The sequence below is a fragment of the Echiichthys vipera genome, assembly GCF_963691815.1.
Source record: "Echiichthys vipera genome assembly, chromosome: 10".
Taxonomy (NCBI): Eukaryota; Metazoa; Chordata; class Actinopteri; order Perciformes; family Trachinidae; genus Echiichthys; species Echiichthys vipera.
This window is the reverse complement of record NC_139835.1, coordinates 3,979,186-3,999,586: the sequence shown is the minus strand read 5'-3', so window position 1 is coordinate 3,999,586 and position 20,401 is coordinate 3,979,186. Positions and strand designations below refer to the sequence as shown.

At 39.4% G+C, this 20,401-nt stretch overlaps 1 protein-coding gene across 1 annotated transcript; it reads right to left on the bottom strand.

The window, feature by feature from the left end:
• Positions 1 to 912: 912 nt before the first annotated feature.
• Positions 913 to 5,523, bottom strand: slc10a2 (solute carrier family 10 member 2; the record flags this gene model as incomplete). The annotated part of the gene is made up of 6 exons (XM_083922060.1): positions 913 to 1,106; positions 3,003 to 3,160; positions 3,370 to 3,541; positions 3,683 to 3,775; positions 3,988 to 4,106; positions 5,126 to 5,523. The coding sequence occupies 6 exons, from the start codon at positions 5,521 to 5,523 to the stop codon at positions 913 to 915; spliced, it is 1,134 nt and encodes a 377-aa protein (XP_083778186.1).
• Positions 5,524 to 20,401: the final 14,878 nt, after the last annotated feature.

Below are 20,401 nucleotides of genomic sequence, written 5' to 3'. Positions count from 1 at the left end.
TTATAAATTAGCTGTGAATATGTTTAATAAATATAGAAAGATTACTCTTTATTCGTGTTTCTTGAGTTTGGACAGATATGTAAAAGCTTATGTATTGGCTTCAAAAATTCCAAGATCAGCTGTGCTCAATTCTTTCCTATTCTCTATTATATTATCCACTTGTATAAATTAGACATAGAAGTCCTGGAAGGAAATGAACACACAACATAGGTTTGTATCAGGGCCCAAGTGCCAAAGCTGGTCTGTAGTAACCACTGAATCCACCCACTACATCAGAATAGAGAATAAGGATTACAACAAATACATAACCTTGTTTTAAAAAACAAAAAACATAAAGTGTTATGCTCTGTTAGTGGGATTGGTGACTTACATATTGGTTCTCAAAAGTGCACACAAGTCTCCTCATTTGACACAACTCTGGGTTTTATCCTGAATGTCATATAAACATAAAATATCTGCATATGTATATAAGGCTAATCAACGAAAACAGCATTACATATTCAGTTTGAATTACTGATAAGAAAACACAAGTAAATGCATTGATCCAGGAATATGAGCACAATGGGCTTTCTGACAAAACCTACAGTTAGGTTGTTTCAAATGATAGCATAGGAATAAATTAAGGGAAAGAAGGGCCTCATATATGAATACAATATAGTTCAACATGATAAAATTCAGTGTTTTAGTCATTGCCCTCTCTTGAAGTGAATTGTTGACATACTAGGGAAGACGTTTGGGCACCTCTGTTCTTATAAGGCGTTTATTAGAACAGGACCTGCAGTGCACACCTCCAGCCTGCAGAGTGCAGTGTGTGTTCACAGTGTTGTGTGATGCTGCTGTCTTCGGGCTGTGGCCCTGGTTGTTCATACTGAAAGTCCAAAGTCGATTGATATGACTTTCAGGTGTGTAATCTCACAGCTGGGTCATCTTTTTGTCCTCAATTCCCTTCTCTTCGCTGTTGTCAGTGTCATCAAACTCAAAGTTATTATTTTCCACAGCATGTGCCTTTTTTTTCGTTGATTCAACATCGCCAGCTTCCAGGGATGAAGCTTCAGTGTCTGTATCATCTGAGCCACGGCCAAATATCTTTTTATATCCCTGGTAGCCTGTAGAGAGAAAAAACACAGATTTAGAAACACTGATCAGTCATCTTGACATTTAGACTCTTGAATTAACTAAGCCAATAGGGCAATGTATCTGTAGGGCCTGTCCTGTTCTTGTTCTCTTTGGGAAAATAGGAACTGGAAAATCTTTAAAGGGTTGATGAACAACTCCAGAGCTGAAAAATTAAGCCAACACACAAGCGCCAAAAAAGTGCAGCTCATCAAATGTGAACTTGATGCTGCTTTCAAGGTTGTACTGCCATCAATGTGCAGTCAGACCGAAAACTGGTCCCCAATAATTTCAGTGAGAAACTGTGATGCAATGAATTTTCTTCTGGTTGTAAACTGATTCAGCCTGACCTACTTGTACTTTTCGCCATAGCACAAAGTACAACAAGTACAGGAAATAGTATGGACAGGGCCACAAGTATAAGCTAGCACTTACGGTATGGCTGGGGGCTAACAACAACATTCCCGAAGGTATTTTACAGCTTTTTACCACATACTTTATTGTCATAAACTTTTGTTGTTTTTCTTGAACTCACTGAAGCCGAGCAGCATCACTCTTTATATATATTTAATGAACATTGTTGGAGGGAGCCTGAGATTTTAATTGCCATTAACTGCTTGTAATTGCTGTGCACATGACAATAAACTTGAAACTTGGGATGCATGGGAAGTAACAAAACTTTTGAGTAGCATGCTCCTGCAATAGAGGAAGTTGCAGTTTCAGGACCACCTCTAGGATTCTAGTTTAATGGATAGATGCTCGCTAACATAACCCTAATCCAAACCCAGTCTTTCTAACTTTGGCTTCATAGCTAGCAAGCTGCTAACTCAAGTGTTGACGTTTGGGCAGTATGCCAGTTTCGTTTGGAAACTAGGGTCGTAGAACTGTGGTCCTGAAACTGGAGTGTCATCTATTGAAGGAGCATAGTGGTTTAAGCAGGCTTTTAGTGCGTCCATGTGCTAATCAGCACATGGACGCACAGCTATAATCACTTTTGTTTTCCGACGTGCACTGCATATACAAACCCCTTATTTTCTAATATAGCCTGGACCTGGACTCTCCACTGAAACCTATAGAAAGTTTGATTAACTGTGCTAGTGTCTTATGGAGGGGTGAGACCATAGACTGTATATAAAGATGGACAACACAACTCCACTTCCTCCTACTGTGCAAAAGTAAAGCAGAAATATCATGGATACGGGTGCCATTATTTTGTTATTTTGGGAGCCAAAGTGAAATCGGGTAGTATCCAAGTCCCGCCCATAAACTCGCCTACCAATCATAAGTCAATTGCTGCTGTAAATCATTAAGTTTCACCCCATTTTTACAGCATCAAATAACTAAACTAATGAGAAAAATGAACACTGAACGAACATCAGTGTGATAAAAAACGACCTAAAATGGGAGAAACCCATATCCCATCCGTCAACATGCAGGTATTGATGTCCAAATGAAGCTTCATGAAGCATTTTCATGATGTACTGTGTGGAGTTTGCATGTTATGCGTGGGTTTTCTCTGGGTTCTCCGGCTTCCTCCGACAGTCCAAAGACGTGTAGGTGTTAGGTTCATTGATGACTCTAAATTGCCTGTAGGTGTGAATGTGAGTGTGACTGGTTGTCTGTGTCTATGTGCCCTGTGATAGACTGGTGTCCTGTCCAGGGTGTACCCCGCCTCACGCCCAATGTCAGGGGGCGATCCAGGTGTTTTGACTTCACTTTTAGGAAGCTGTCAAGCTGTCCAACTTTATACAGAGTCTTGGTGAGACAGCTTTAGCAAAGTTCACCTACATTCTTTTGGTGGTCGTTAACTGGCTAACATCGAGTTTTCTCTAAAATGCTACAATTGTTGCATCTTTAACTGTGTATGTATCTGCCTGCTGCACTCTCACCTCCCACAGATAAGACTGCCACCACCAGCTGGAAGATGCTGTAGATGAGCGGGAATGCAAACATGACCTCCAGCTCAGCAGGGCTGAAGGACAGCTGGACAATGGTGCTGCACAGCTGGGAGTTCTGGAAACCTGTCTCCAATGCGATGGTTCGACATCTGAACAAAGCAGGGAGTGATAAACAAGCTCATAAGTGAGTTCATTTATTAGTAGATGTGTTTGTTGGTGCAGTAGTGGTTTCATGATTTATACAACCGAATTAAACTAAGTTATCAAGCTAATTTAAATTTAAATCAAGCAATCAAGATACAGACTTTATGTAGTAAAATGACTATATGCCAGCATCACTACTATGCTGCTCCCCTACCTGTGCCAGGGTTGACCTGCAAAGCGGGCCAAGAGGAACCCCAAGCCAAAACCAACAAAGGGGTAGATGGTTCCAATGATCCATAGGGAGGGAGCAATGTTCCAGGAGGACTGGTAGAGAACTCCTCCAACCACAGCTATGATGAGAATGAGAGCAAAGCCTGCAAAGGACCCTATCTTTGCACAGCAGACACAGTCCAGTCATTTTTATTGGATGAAGCCATGCAAAATGTAAACATCATGACAAAGCTTAGATTCAACAAAAGTATTAGAATAATATTTAGATGTAACTGTTTGCATAGAACTTTGGATACCTACCTTGAGGATCTTTTTTGCCTTGTTTGGCCACCTGCGTTTTACATACATTCCCAGAGCAATTGGGACAAGTAGGGACACCAGAGTGATACCTGAGGATACACAGATTCCATACCATCACATAATTATAGGATTATTATAAACCTATACAGTGTTTTTGTTACAAAACTACAAAGCGATTGAACTACACAATAACACAGCAGGTGTGAAAGTTCTTAAAATAAACCATATATGCTTTAGAAAATCTACAATTCTTATAGATCCTCTATGGTCTAGAAATCATTGATCAGAGTTGCATACTTACCAATACTGTCATATGGGATCTGTATGGTGCTGGCCGAGGTCCAGGTGGAGGTGTAGATGAGCAGACAGAGGGGCATCATCCCCAAGGCCAGGATAGAGGAACAGGCTGTCATACTGATGCTGAGGAGAGGAGAATATAGACAGTGTGTATGTCAAGAAAACTTCTTAAATAATCCACCCATTTCCTGAAAATAAGGAGGTAGTCTGTGATAGTTTAAGAACTGACACTAATGCTGTGTCAGTCTCTTAATGAACCAATATCCCACTTGGGGTGTGGTCGATTTTGGCCCAATCCTTGGTCCATTAGCTCATGGTTCCCACTTGTACCGAATAATTAAACCTCATTAAAAAGTGCTAAGAGTGTCTCATTCCCAGGGCATCAAATACTGTTGTTTTGTCATGGCCATCTGCATTTGATACCAACGCAGCCTTGGTTGTCTGTTTAAAACACACAAGCCCTTCAACTGTAAACCCATCCGCAACATGATTAGACACTCAGTGCTCCAAAAGTAAGAGTGACAAAGTCTGTGTAGCTCTGGTGGTGAATTTTCATCTCATTTAACCTAATCCTTGAACTTTTCCTTAACCTAACCATGTAGAATTGTGAAAGTGCGGCAAAAATTGACCCCATGGTTTTTTTCGGCATGAAAATACATCAAATAAGCGGCCAAGACAGTTTTTTCATTGATCAACCATGTATAGAGAATGTCTAGAGAGATGTTTTCAGACCTAAAGGGCTAACACTGATAAGCTGGGGCGGTGCGCTGAATGCATCCAAAATGGCATTTGGCATTTGTGTATTTGGTATTGGTATTACAGTAATTAGTTTTTGTAGTGAACATGTAAAAACACTGCATATAACAATGAAAATGTTTTAATTTGCAATCAGTGAAAACTCAGATGTCACATGACTTTAAGCTGCTATAGTGAGAGAAACGCCCCACCACTCTCTAGAGAGGTCTGCCTTTTAAACTGAGATCAAGACTGTTAGCCCATTATCAAGAAAGCTATTTATTGTGTCCGGTGGACAGGCTTTTTAAAATAGCATGACAGTGTTCAATCATCCAAACGACACATCAGCAACTAACATTATCCAACGAGCCTGCCAAGCAGCCCAGAGAGCCCAGCTGGCTTCTTACCTTAGGTCCATGTCTCCATCCAGCCAGTAACAGATGATGTTGGAGCCAGAGCCTCCGGGACAGCAGCCCATTATGATGATGACAACAGCCTGCACAGGCAACACATTGAAGGCCAGTGACAAGGCAAATGCTGTGAAAGGCATGATGCCAAACTGGCAGAGGAAGCCGATGACGATGCCCCAGGGCCTCCTGATGTGGCCCCACAGCTTTGTGGAATCCACAGTGCAGCCCATGGAGAACATGACCATAGCAAGCATCACTGTGAGCACTATGCTCAACACCAGGCTCAGCGTGTCATTGAAGTTACTGGTAGGAGCGAGGCAATTTGTGCCTGAACACAGTGTGGCAAGAAGGTTGCAATCAGGAGGCACCACAGTTGTGGCCTTTAATATGGACATTGTGGATATGTAATGGGAGAAGAAGAGGATAATCACTGGCTGGAGAGTTCCTTTAGAGCTTTAAGTTCTTAGATTCCACGAGACTACTCCACTTCTCCCCCCTCCCTCGATATCCAAGAAGATGATGGCGGCAGTGATGAGGCCTGTCCAGCTCGCTGCTCTTTATGTCTACCCCGCTGCAGCCAGATGCAGTTGGGAGGGGAAATCAACTGGGAAAAAAATAAAAAATTAACCAATACTTAATGTTTTTATGGGGTCAGTGTTCGGATGCACATGCATATAAAAAGAGAATCATTTTGAAATGTGAAATGGGATTGCACAATGACTCCAACCTTTACTGCCCTTTGGCCTCTTAAAACTTTATTGGCCAGCTATGCAGCATCATCATCCTACAATGCCAGTAAGGAGGCAAGATGCTTGCAGTTACAAAGACGTGACACACCCTGAACAAGGCATTCTTTCAGGGCCATAAAAATGACCCCCCCCCCCCCCCCTTTGCCTCCTTTTTATATTAAATCACACAGGTGATATAGTAAATTTTTGAGACACTGTTCAATAGAAGAAAAATCTTAAATGTTAAAGTCAAGTCTACAATTAATCTGAATTAAATATGAAGCAGAAAATAAAAACTCAACAATATCGGGTTTGTCATTTACCTCGGAAAACTAAGTAAAAGTAACCTTTCAAAACATTTAAAATAGAAAAGCAGTGAATTGTCTCAGACATATCCCTCATACAGAGGTCAACCAGGGCACAGCTGAAAATATGCAGAAACTGACTTTGTCACAGTATTCAGACACATGTTTCCTCTGTGACTGACCAGTCACTGCTTATTTGCCTTTTCTTTCTTTAAATACAAATATTTGGTGGAAATTGATTTTAAAAATCACAAGTCTCCCTGAAAGACAATGCTAGTTTCCTGGCATGGGCAAGTCTGAGTCTAGACTTCCGATCGGTCTAGAATGTGTGGTCAAACTTGCTGTTAACTTGATCATTTCTGTGGAGAAGAACAGGTCAAAACTACAATGTCTAAAGGAGCAGAAGTGGCACAGGCTGGACCCTCAGCTGTCTTTCCTGATAAAGGTGCTAAATACTGACTTGAACACTTGTGAACACTTATGCTGTCTGTTATTTTTTCTTGTATACTTTTAAATTAGATCAGTTGTTGGACATTTGTTTGAAGTCTTCTTGGTTTTTAAGTGTCAAAAAAATCGTAAATCTCTAAATCTGATATCCACCCTGATTTAATGTTGTAAAGCAATAAAACAAAAAGATTCAAGTGGGAGTGAAAAGGTTTTATATGCATGTTACATCAGCATGCTGCACATGCCAGAAAGTGTAGAAATAATTTTAAAAAAAGGAAAGATCAAGTATCAAGTAAAAGTTTATTCAGGCACATCGTTTCCTACAACTGATGATCATTTCCTCTAAAGTCTGCTGGGCAGACAAAAACTGTACAAATTGAGTTGTTCTTACCTTCCCATAGTCCTGTTGAAGAGTTAGTATCGGTTTCCATCTGAAAGGAGTAATGCGTAACTGTAAAGTTAAAGGACAACCAGTCTATACCAACAAAAGGTCATCTTATATGTTGTTTTCAAAAATAAAAGCTGCGTATATAGTCTGCAGTCTGAGCAGTGAAGAGCATTAGGATGCTCTCCATTCATCAGTCACATTATGTGGATACATTTTCAGACACAATGAAAGCAATTATGTGATCTCTTTCATTTGTTGCAGTTCAGAATTAACAACATCAGTTAATCACTGATTTTGAAATCTGTAATCTGTGGGGCTGCTAATTTAGATATGACTTGGTTCTAATTAGGCCAACATGGTGTATTATTGGGGCCTTTACCTGCATTTTTAAATGACAGTTTTCATTAGACTGACATCAGAACTGATATCCAATCATTCAGTAAGAACAATATCCTGCTGGATCTACTTAAACACTTAAGGCAACTTTATGCATCAGATTTTTAATTAGATCAAGCAAGACAGGCCCTTCTCTCTTCTTTTCAAAACCAGTCTTAGATTTTTCCTGCACTTTCATCCTTAGAAGTTATCAGACAACATGAAAAACCAATGGCTTGATGTCATTAATTTAAAACTGGCTTGAATGTGGTTCCAATGAGACCTCAGTATCTGGACTCGATTCATGGAGGGCAAACTTAAAAGGGGACATTTCAAATAACAATTGGAAAGAAGCCTGTAATGAAGCTCAAACTCAAACAGACCAACACTAATTCAAAACTATATTCAACACATCTGGTTGATGTGGACCTCTCTAACCCCTGTAAATCTTAAAGTGAAATTCTGGCCTAAAACCATCCCAGGGTCTTTTTCGGCAATTACACTAAGCAAATAAGCCATCGAGGCAATTTTTTCCGTGTAACTACCAATAACGGAGAAATCAGGGAGAGTTGCTAACAGCCAGGGGTGAAAGTAAGCTGGCATTTGCCGGTACGGCGTACCACTAAAAGATTTGGAGGGGGTATGCCGTACAGGAAAGAAAAATATACTGTCTCTGAAAAAATTGCAATTTTTAACTTGACAACACACCTGCTAACGTCAAATTAGCAGAAGCAGCATGTTTTCCCCAGTATACATTGCAAATTACTCATTCTGAACTGTCTCTGAATTGTGTCTGAACCTTCAGTGCAGCGTTTAACTCGACGGACAGCGAGCGAGATCGTGCACATACAGCTTAACCATCCTGCACCAACATGCACAGGTTTCCACAGTGTTTTAGCAGACAGACATTTGTTGCAAAGTCTCCAAAAATAAAAACAACATATACAGAAAAATATGTTGATGTTTCATTATTCTGTTTTTATGTGTGCAGTGTTTCGCTGGACACACATCGAGCGAGCAGCGCGCGTACGGTTTAACCAGATCTTGTGCCAACGTGCTCAGCTGGTTTTCAAAGTGTTTTAGCAGACAGACGTTTGTCACAAAGTCTGACACTTTCACACTAGCAGTGTAATAAAAAATACTAGAGTGATAAGAAGTCCTGGTGAAAGCTTGATAAGTAGACTATAATAAATAATGAAGTGTATTTTTCGGTGCACTATGTGCAATATTGGTCAATATGATAGTACCGGCAAGAAATAAAAACTACAGTGATTAGCTAGGGGCAGTACGGTGAAGGCATTAAAACGTCTTTTTCAACCACTAATACTGCTGAAAATAACAGCAAACCTCTGCAGTTGCATGAAAAGAGTCCCTATAACAAAGCACTGAAACAAATTAGAAATTAAATTAACTTCAAAATGTATTCATATGAAGATACAAACTTGTTTTTTTTATTGCTGATACCACATATTTAATTATGCTACATTTATATCCAGATTTCATTTTTCTCAGTGTTTCAAAGCTTTTCAATCTTTTTGGGTCATCACTTTGTATTCAGAGTTTTAACCAGTAAACCAGGTTTTAGTTCTCTTCATTAATGTAAATGTGGAGAAAAATGCAGCCACTTGTTGTTGATGACCTTTACACCCTCGAGACAAGGGAGGATCATCACACTGAACCTTCAGGAAAGTAACCCTAAATCCGAAAATACACCAAGTAGTGATGGATTGACGCAATAATTACATTTTTGTGCAGCCCAGAGACGTGTCCATGTGTTTCAAGAGGGAATAAATTCTTTGTAAACAGGTCAACGTGTCACAGGACTTTGTTACTGATTGTCTGTGGCTATTATCTGGCCAAACTAGTATTCACAGACATTGACAACTGTGTGCTTTGGGCAACAATGCATTACAAGTCCAAATGTCTGCATGAAAGCCCTGAGTCTTTTGTGTGTTAAAACAAAGTATAACTTGTATCTTTATCTACACAACAGAAATTAAAGAGAAACATTTGTGTAACAACATTTCAGGACAAGTCTAGGAGATTTGGTTATCTAATGAATTCATTGTCTGTGTCTTAAAAGTGAGCAAAGATCTTCTGCAGACATGTTTTAAGACGGAATACAATGTGTCTGAGGATTATCCTCAAAAAGATTGAATTTCCTACTTAATATTTTTATTGAACTGTACTACAAACTAGTTGCAATGTAAAAAAAAAAAAAAAAAACTTCTTGTAAGTACACATGCTAAACTGAGATAACTCAGAGTAACTTTCCTCCTTCAGCAGGTGGATGTGATCAGAGCCTTCTGGTGTCCAAGTCTGCACAGTGATGGTCAAACATCCAAGTGAAGTCACAACAAGCAAAACTCAGATTTAGCAACAATGCAACTGAGACAAGAGTTAGAGCATGTCTTGCTCCTGAATGCTTGGCATGTTCACTGCAGTAACCTTTATGCAGTCTCACAGCCGTGATGTTCCACTTTCATTTGTAACTTATCCTGCAATTTTTTTTTATTAAAAAAACATTTAATATTTTGAAATTTTCCAATGTATTTTTTTGTCCTGAAAAAATAAACAATTTTGTACATTTTGAAGGGTTTATTATTTACATTAACACAATCATTTTTTCATTACAAGTTTTCTGAAATGTGATGCTTTTAAATACCTCTTTTATTACACATAAAATATATCACATTTATCAGAAAATACTTAAGCACTAGGCTAACCCATTTTAGCAGATTAAAAAAATAGATGTCAACATGAAACTTCCCCAGTTGGTTAATGGCATAAAGACAATTACTTTTTATTTTACAAGTCGTTTTTAAAAAATTATATTGAAATATACAAATGAGGCATTATCCTATAACCACTTTGATGAATATGAGAGAAATCTACAGACACACGCAAAGTTTAGTATCTGTGTAATATAAACACCTTAAAGGGTAATTCTGGCGTAAAATCATCCCATGGTCTTTTCCAGCACTTACACTCATGAAATAAACCATTGTGACGGGGTTTTTTTTGTGTGTAACAGCTATTAACGGAGAAATTCGGGAGAGTCAGTAACAGCTAGATGTGTCTAACACTGATTAGCTTGGGCAGTGCGGTGAAGGCATTCAAACGTCTTTATTAACCACTAATCCTGCTGAAAATAACAGCAAACCTCTGCAGCAGCATGAGAAGAGTCCCTACACAGAAAACAAAGCACCAATTGGCTCCTTCCTTTTGGATTGACTTTGGTAATCCACTTGAATGGACTTTTTTATGGTCTTTAAAACACTCTTTTAATAAACTCTGGGTTCACTAACTACGTTGTTGGTGCTGTGTTTTCTGTGTAAGGACTCTTCTCAGGCTGCTGCAGAGGTTTGCTGTTATTTTGAGCAGTATTAGTGGTTAAAAAAGACATTTGAATGCCTTCACCGTACTGCCCCGAGCTAATCAGTGTTAGCCACGTCCGGATGTTAGCGACTTTCCTGGATTTTTCAGTAAATAGTCGTTACATGAAAAAAACTGTCTCGATGGCTCATTTGATGTATGTAAATGTCAAAAAAGACCATGGGATGATTTTACGCCGGAATTTCCCTTTAATATGTGTTTTAGATATTTTCTTTCCACTATTTTGAAAGAAGACCAAAATTTACCATGAAGAGAAAGTATATTTACTCCTGTTGTGTCTCGCCTTAATGTAGTGATTTAACAATGATCCATAAGCTTCACCTTTGCAAGCTGTGTGCAGTGATTCATATTCCTATTCACATCTCATAAACGGTGGAGGTGTGTATTGTTCTTTGTGTGTGTCTAAATCAGTGCTGTGCTGTGAGGAAAGATCAGAGAAATTCTTATGGTAGCCCTTCAGAGGGAGTCTTATCAGTCTTTATCTGTCCCATCAAGTTTTATCTTTTTCTCTCCATCGTCCCTCGTTCAGCACGCAGTAAATTTTAAGTGTCTTTCTGCTCCTGGTGTGTGAAGGTTTTTGTCACGTCAAGGCCATTATCTTACATGATCTGATTGCAGATAACAATCTAATCTGATCTGATAGGTCCACACTACAGTCAGGTTACAGCTGCTCCACTGCAAAATGAGGAAATGGAGACACCTTTGGGAAACGGTCCTGCTGGAATAAAAAATGGACATAATGAGTGTTTCAACATGTGACCTTGACCCTTTGCCCACTAGCTTCTATAAACACTTTATGATGGCTCCGTCTCCTGATCTGCTACGCATTCTACTTTCATGGTTCTTTACAGACAAGATGTCTCCCATCATATTCACAAGTGTTGTGTTATCACTCTGCTGGTTTCAGAGTTTCGAACTATTGTGAAATTTTTACTTTTCATTGTCAAAATCTGCACGGCAAATTGAGGAAAACAAGATTTTTATGTGTTAGTGAAATCTGACCAAGAGTTAAGGTAATTAAACTCTGGATAGACAAATAGTTGGTGTTCAAATCAAAAAAAGTGTTAAGTGTTATGAAATCACATCTCTAAGTGTTACTTAACATTGGCTCTGAACTTGTTCCTCCAAACTCTGAACCGGTGGTGACACTGTCAGTGTTAATTCACCACTCCCACATCATCCCACACACTGAAGGAGCAGGCACTCTACAGCTCAGGTCTCTGGTCAAAACTCTGGAACTTTACATCTTTCAGTGAGCAAATTAAAAATTTTATGTAATGTTGAAGTCACGATTTCATATTGATATTTCTCTTCTTACACTCAGGCTTTTTTTCAATGGCCACCGTTACAATGCTATGTTGATGCCACACTGTTAGCTAGCTAAGTTAGCCACCTTAACCAGAGATAACATTGGTAACGCTAGCTTATTCATGCATTTAGCCCAGTAAAATGTTACATTTGATTGCTGAGACCGTGGCGATGATAAGAAATTTGTGAGACAGTTTTCCTATTCAGCTGGTTATTCAGCTAATGTCAAGTAAGTAACTGACTGTTAGCATTAAGCTAGCTCAGGCTGTGGGGATATCCAGCCCAAGGGAGCATACCTATCCTCCCCAGGACCTGTAACAAAAGGGTCCAATGTTTTCACCGAAAGGCTCCTATCCCCAGACGGTTATTTTTTCCACCATCAGTGCCAAATTCTCCAGCAAATAGGCTTATTTAGACCTCAACACTACCCCCAACCCTGACCCTCACCCTAACCGTAGCCTCTATCATCCATCTATCTTCAAACGCTTGTCCATATCGGGGTCGCGGGGGGCTGGCGTCGATCCGAGCTTACATCGTGCGTAAAACGGGGTACACCCTGGACAGCACGCCTGACAGAGGCTCTGATATTCCCCGACTGAGGAACATAGGGATGACCCCCAGCCCAACATAGCTGGGCCCAACATAGCTAGTTATATTCGCTGTTTAGAAACCTTTATAAATGTATCTTAGAAACATTCACTAAATGTAATAAGCAAGGAGTAATATTTTTTCCGATAATTATTTTTTCCTTCTGTTTACAAGGCTGGGATAGTGACATGATGGCCCTTCTGTTGCTGCTGCATCTCCTGGCCCCTACATCAAGATGCCATAAAAAACAACCAAGCTTAGCTCAGCACAGGCAGCCAACCATCTTGTAAGATTCGTTAAGTACCATCATTGTTTTGCACTAACAAAATAATGTTTTTCATTTTGTTGTGCTGCAGTCATGTATATAAGAAGTGTAAGTTGCAGACTGAGCACTGCAAGAATATATTTGACTGCTTATCTACTATGTTGGTCTTAGTGTAGCATCTGTGTCATTCACACTACAGGAATGACTAAGCCTGAAAACATCCCTGCAAGACAGCCCTTCCTCCTCTACATCGGTGTCACCTCAAAATTTGGTCCCAAGCGAAAAAAATGTATAGTTTGGTTTTTTAGAAATATATATTTTTTAAAAAAGATATTCTAAGTTTACTTTGACCTTTTGTGTTTAATTTAATGTATATTTAAAATATATTTTTTTAAAGTGTACCTCAAAATACATGTCATTAAGTTCATTGGTGTACTAAAATAAATCAGTGTACTTATAAAAAGTGAACTATATTGTTAGTATCTTGTTAATTGTACAAAATGTGTACTTAAAATACTAAAAAGTACTAAAAATATACTATTTAAAAGTGTACTTCAAACTACATGTCATGAAGTTCAACTTCAGGGTCCACCCTGTACAGGACGCCAGTCTATCACAGGGCACATAGAGACAAACAGAGACAGACAACCATTCACACCTATGGGTGATTTAGAGTCATCAATGAACCTAACACGTGCATGTTTTTGGACTGTGGGAGGAAGCAGGCGAACCCAGAGAAAACCCACGCAGACACGGGGAGAACATGCAAACTTCACACAGAAGGGCCACAGCCAGGATTCAAACCAGGATCCCTCTCGCTGTGAGGCAACAATGCTAACCACTACACTATTAGCCTGCTTTTTTAAAGTGTACTTTAATTTAACCTCTTTGGAAGTGTATACATTTTATTATTACTTTATTTTAAGCTGTATTTGAGTGTTTTTCAAAACCATATTTACATATTTGCTAGTTCTTATAGTGGAGGGTATTAACTTTGAAAAGTATACTCACTTTAAGTATACTTGAGGCTGACAAAAAAGCACAAAGTATATTACATACTAAAAGTGTACTTTGTACATTCTTTAACATGTGTTTTGTGTTTTTTTCTACTGGCTGGGGTGAACTCAGAGAGTATCTGTACTGTTTCAAAGTAAAAGTACAATGTCTTATGCAATCAAAAGCCTTTGACACACAGTATTCCGTGGAATTGTCATTGTTAAGTGATGGCATCATTTAGATGTCATTTAACAAACTAAAATTTATTGTGTAAGTGTATTTCCAATATAAAAAAATAACTAAACGTGATCACTAGGGGAATTGAGATATTGAGACACATATGAGATATTTTGTTTCTAGCGTCCTCTGTGGCAGTAAGATGTCACTGCAGGTGAGCCTGTTCTTTCAGAGCCTCCATCTTGTCACGTTCATGGTCACTATGTGAGTTGATTATTGTATTTTTTTTTTGCTCTTTTGTAAACTTAATTGAAACACATTTACCTCTCTACTTCCAGTCCGTCCCCAGCATGTTCCCCTCTTAAATCCACACACACACACACACACACACACACACACACACACACACACACACACACACACACACACACACACACACACACACACACACACACACACACAAAGCTGTCAGCAGAGTCACTAACACAGCGGCTCATTTACATCTAGAGAGGGAATGTCTCCACAGATAAAGATATTTTAATACTTGGCAAAAAAGGTAACAAGTGTTTTCATTAGTGGGTCATTTGATCAATCACCATTGTTTAAACTCACTTTGTGGTAGATATTAACTTAATAGACAATTAAATAGATAGAAATCTTATGGAGTATAACTTTAAGATGTGATGGTTTATATTTTTTTATGTTTTTTTTTATATGTTAAGGCAAATGATCACGTTGATGCTGACCTATTGAACAAGCATGTTCTTGAAATGGTACAGTGAGAAGAAAATCCTTTTAAAACTGTTATTTTGTGTGCATGCTCCAGGGCCACCTGAAAATTCAACAAACGTATTTTTTCACATCCTTGATGACAAGGGTAAGTAATTATTATTTTTGAAATACATAAAAATATGAATGTGTTTAGCCTGATATAATACATCATAGAAATGTGGTTTAACTATGGCCATTTCAGTAGGCTACATTTCCGGAAAAACTTTTTCCCCATCCCTCTGCTCACAGATAATGTAACTGATGCACTTCGCTGGCATTATCTATTGATGTCCAGATGAAGCTTCATGATCCGTTTTCATTATTTTCCACTAGATGAAGCTCTCTGTTCTACAAAGGGTTGAAAACACTCTGAATCACCATTCATTGAGCCCTGTTCTTTAAACCAAGAGCTCCATCTAGTGGACTCAACAAATACAACTAATGCTTCATGACGTTTCATTTGGACATGACTTCTGTCAAATACATTAAGCACACATAAAGCTGAGCTGAACTTTTGAGCTGAACTTTTGTACAACAAAAGTATACTTAATACAAAAATAGTTGTTCCATTTTAACACACTTTAAATCTACTAATTATTAGTCTGTCTGCTAGTATACTTATATTAGTATATAATAATATATTATTATTATTATTATTATTATTATAGTATATACTGTATATGTACAGGTATATCATACCGGAAACCCTCAGAGGTGTCCAGTCTGCCCACAAAGCAAGAGAACAGCAACACTTGAATATTAATTATCTCAGGAAAAACAGCATTACACTGAAATTAGGCATTAAATTTCGTAACAACTGATTGATTTCCTGTATAAAAGACATCCTCATGACCGAAAGAACGAGGTCGCTGGTACAAGCGGAGGGGGGCTGAAGTCTCCCTAAGAGATAGGGTGAGAAGTTCAGCCATCCGTTAGGAACTCGGAGTAGAGCCGCTGCTCCTTTGCGTTGAAAGGAGCCAGTTGAGGTGGTTCGGGCATCTAGTAAGAATGCCCCCTGGGCGCCTCACTAGGGAGGTGTTCCAGGCACGTCCAGCTGGGAGGAGGCCTCGGGGAAGACCCAGGACTAGGTGGAGAGATTATATCTCCACACTGGCCTGGGAACGCCTGGGTCCCCTGCTAAAGCTGCTGCCCCCGCGACCCGACCCCGGATAAGCGGTTGAAGATGAGATGAGAAGACATCCTGTCACAGCATGTCATTGTGAGGGTGGGCATGGTTGACAATCAGATGCAGGGCGGAAAGTTGTCTTGCTGTCTATTTACACTGTCCCTTTAAATGCATTAGTGTGCTGGATCTCAGACAACTGATTATGCAACACGATATCCTGAGGCAGTGCTCCTGCGCACCATCTGTGGAAAGAGTGTTGCGCAGGCACTGTTTAAGGTCATCTCCAGGTTTGGGATCCCGAAAGTCATCCTAACTGCCCGGAACAGCTTATTTATGTCACACTACAGGAACTGCATAAATTATTGGGCATCAAGCCAATTCAAACTGGTGTGTACCACCCTCAGACCAATGGCCTAGTCAAGCATCTGGCCTCCACAGGATTTTCTTCCTTTGAATTGCTGTTTGGCCGGAAACTGTATGGGGTCCTGGAGCAGGTTAAAGAAAAACTGGAAGGAGGGTCTGGGCCCAGGTAAAAGTGAAATTCAGTACATCCTGGACTTAAAAGCAAATCTTCACACGTAAACTTTCTGGCCACTTTTCAAGATTCAAGATTCAAGATTCAAGATGTTTATTGTCATATGTTCAGTTAAGACGGACGTCACACTGCACAATGAAATTCTTACTTTGCACATCTCCCTGGTCACAAAGAAAGTAAAAATGAAATAAAAATATATATTTATCTAAACAGTGTCAGAAATAGAATTTTAAAAAGGCTGCAATAAAATTTAAGTTAAAAAAATGTACAAATGTACAGACTAAGAATATATGCACAGACTAAAAATAAAACTAAATTAAAATTAAGTGAAAAGATGGAATCTTAGAACAGATCCAATAACAATATTGCACGATTTAAATGAGAAAACAATTGAATCTTTCTGCTCTGGTGTTTTTCCGTGGAGTTTATCAAACTGCAACGAATACAACCTTCCCGACGGCCAGCGAGTTATCTACTCCAGAGACTTTCTGCTGTGGGTCTCATTTATCTGCCATCAAGTCACCTTTTTCAGTCACTTTTCACAAAGAAATTCTATGTAAGCACATCTCCAACCAAGAGGACTCAACACACAATAAAAGAAGAAGAAGAAGAAGAAGAAGAAGAAGTGGGAGAAGTGTAAACAATGTTCCTCCCCTCAATCATCCTGGCTAACATGTGCTCCCCGTGCAGCAAAACAGACAAACTTTAAGCCAACGTTAGCCACATGTTTGAATTCCAGACTGCTTCCATCAGAGCATTTACTCAAACGTGGTTAAATAATAGCAATGACGATAACTCACTGCACATATATATACTATGCCTCACCAACCGGTCACAGAGAGTGCTGGTCAACAAAACAGTCTCGGACTTCTCTTTCACATCAACTGGCTCCCCTCAAGGCTGCATCCTCTCAGCTTAGCTCTTCATCCTCTGCACTGATGACTGCAGGTCCACCCAGCCTGAGTGTCATCTGGTTAAGACTGCCGATGACACAATCCTTCTGTCTCTGCTCCACACAGCACCAAAGATCAGCTCTCTATGAGTTTGTGGAGTGGTGTGATAACTCCTATCTGAAACTGAATGTTGAGAAGACTAAAGAGATAGTGGTAAAGTTGTCCAATCAGCAAATGGAGCAGGCTGCAGTAGTTATCACCTCGATCCAGGGGAAACTGGTTAAGATAGTTAAGATGTATAAGTACTTCGGCACAATCTTTGACAACAATCTCAAGTTTGCCTCCAACACAGAGAAAATCCTCAGGAAGTGTCAACAGCAACAGTATCTACTTAGGAAGATCAACTCATTTGGAGTCAAAAAGGACATTCTCACCACCTTCTACTGCCCCTTCATCCAAAATCATGACATTTTCCATAATCTGCTAGTTCCACTACCCTCGCAAGATCAGGATGGTCTCGCAAGCTCCATTGTGTTTTACTCGCAGATCAGCCTGGTAATGTGAGGCAGAGAAAATTTGCAGAAGTTTGACAAGTGACCAAACCAATCAGCGTTGGTTTTGAGGCGGAGTGTGTGACACAACAAGAAGCGACTGTTCAGGGTAAACAACATGGAGGCTGAAATTGGGCCTTTTATCCGTAAATTTAAAGACATGTTGTTTACTTTCTAAGCTTTGCCTCTACGCTGTTAGTACGTCATGCGCTTCGTTGATCTGATATGTTGATTTGGCAGAAAAACAGAAATCGCCTGCAGGCTATATTTAAAGTGTGCTTCAGACTCATTGGCCTCCCTGTCCGGGAACTCAGTTCCATATGTCAGCAGCAAACTCTGAGGACAGCGAGCAGGATTGTACAGGACCCCTCACATGCTCTGTTCCCTCTGTTTGCGTGGCTTCCCTCAGGACGCCGGTTTGGCTTTGTCAACAAAGCTGTTCAGCTCCTGTGTCCATGTGAGAAAAAGAGAATAGTATAATCTGGTGACATTCAGACACAGCAAATAGTTTGTCATCATTTTGATATTTAAGGTGGCTCGATTGATTCCAGACGTCAGCTCGTGCACTAAATACCATGAAAGAAAGCACTCCACCTTAAAATTTCCTGTTGCTGTCAAAGAGACTGAATGACAGCGGCCCTATTCATACTGCATCATTCTTGTTTCTACTGCAGAGTGAGGTGACAGAGGTTCACTACAAAGACAAAATAAAGGTGTCTCCTCCTGTGATTTCTGACCACAGTCACGAGGCCGAAGCAGGAAAAGCTCAAACTGAAATACTGTAAGATATTTAATTGAGTTTCCTTTTGGTGAAATACTCTGAATGAAGTTAAGTTTCCTCTGGTAAACAGTTAACTACATAGTGTGTGTCTAGAGCTTTTATTGTGAAAGGTCAGAAGGAAGAAGCCTTTGTCGAGGTTGAAAGTAAAATAGTTTTCCATCTGATCCATAAATGAATGAGGTCCAGCAGCAGACCTTTGGTTTTATAATCCTAATAATAAAACTAGCCACCTGATTGGTTGATGTTTTTATTTGTGGTGTGAAAGCCCCGTAAAATCTACCTTGATCTGAAAAAAAAATGTCACTTTTTCGCCGTGTAATGTTCATGAGAAAAACAACAGTTATAGAAAATATTAAAGTACATATGAATCGAAGTAGACAAGACTCCCCGGTGTGTGAAGTACAGTTGACTCATATTGGGAAAGGTTTTTAATGATGCGCATGCACACATGCACGTGCGTCATAGGTGGTGGGTCCCAATTACATGTTTATCAGCCCAACTTGAAAAAATTCTTGGGGAAGAAACCCTCGAACCCCCATCAGAAAAGGACTCTAACTTCCAATGTTTTCAATAGCTAGTGATGCGCCTGTCGCTATGACTTTTTTCAACAGGCTATACTAGTGAGGAAACTTTCATTTTGTGGGAATGTGGATCTTTCGGATCAATTTGGAAATAGTTTTACAAATACTAATTGTACATAGGCAATACAACTTAGCATTAAAAAATTCGGTCAGAAGATTTTTTATTTGTTTTTGCTTTAATCCCTGCATTGTACAGTAGACATTGTAAATGGAAAGTAGCCAGCATGAGAGAAGACTAAGTGAGCTTCCTTATGTTGGAGTAACACCTTCAACATAACTCCAGGTCCAGATTTAATTCATTATTCTTTGTCCTCAACAACACTCAACAGCAACAATCAGTGTCTGGTCGATCTGCTCCCACAAATGAGCTTTTGGTCTTTGTTGTGCTATTTTCTTGAACAGAGCACCCGTTATAGCATTATAGTTTTTCTGAAAAGTTCAGAGATTTTCAACTAGAAGTTCTTGGAGCGGCCTTACAAAAAAGGCAGAGCACACTGAAAAAAGACGCTGAGTCCTGCTCTCTTTTCTCTAGGCGGCTGCATGCACTCTTTTTTCATTGGGAACAATTGAAAAAAGACGCTTAGAAAAAACGGTATATGGACACGGACCCTAAAAGACTACTTTGTGCATCAAAGTGTAGCTTAGTTCCAACATTGTTAGCTGTGATACTGTAACTATACTTACTGTATATGCTATATAGTTTTATGTGACAATTGTTAAGCTTCCTCCTCTCCAGTCTGTTTCAAGCAGAGCACTGCCGCTGAGCTATACACTGGAGATCCAAATTAGAGAACAAAGTATTAATACTTGATTTATTCTGAAATATTTTATTTTTTTTATTGTTCAGAATTTGATAGAATATCCACTGTGGCTATACCACTGCTGTACTAAGATGTTTTTTTAAATAACCAAGGCACTTCGACCTTTATTTTGTCTAAAAAAACAGTGATCAAAATTAGAAAACAGTAACCACTGTGTCAGAAGAGAAGGTTTTGTTGTCTTCTATAGGATTCAAAAATGAAGTGTAGAGGCCACAGCTGTAAAAGAACATTGTGGCTTCAT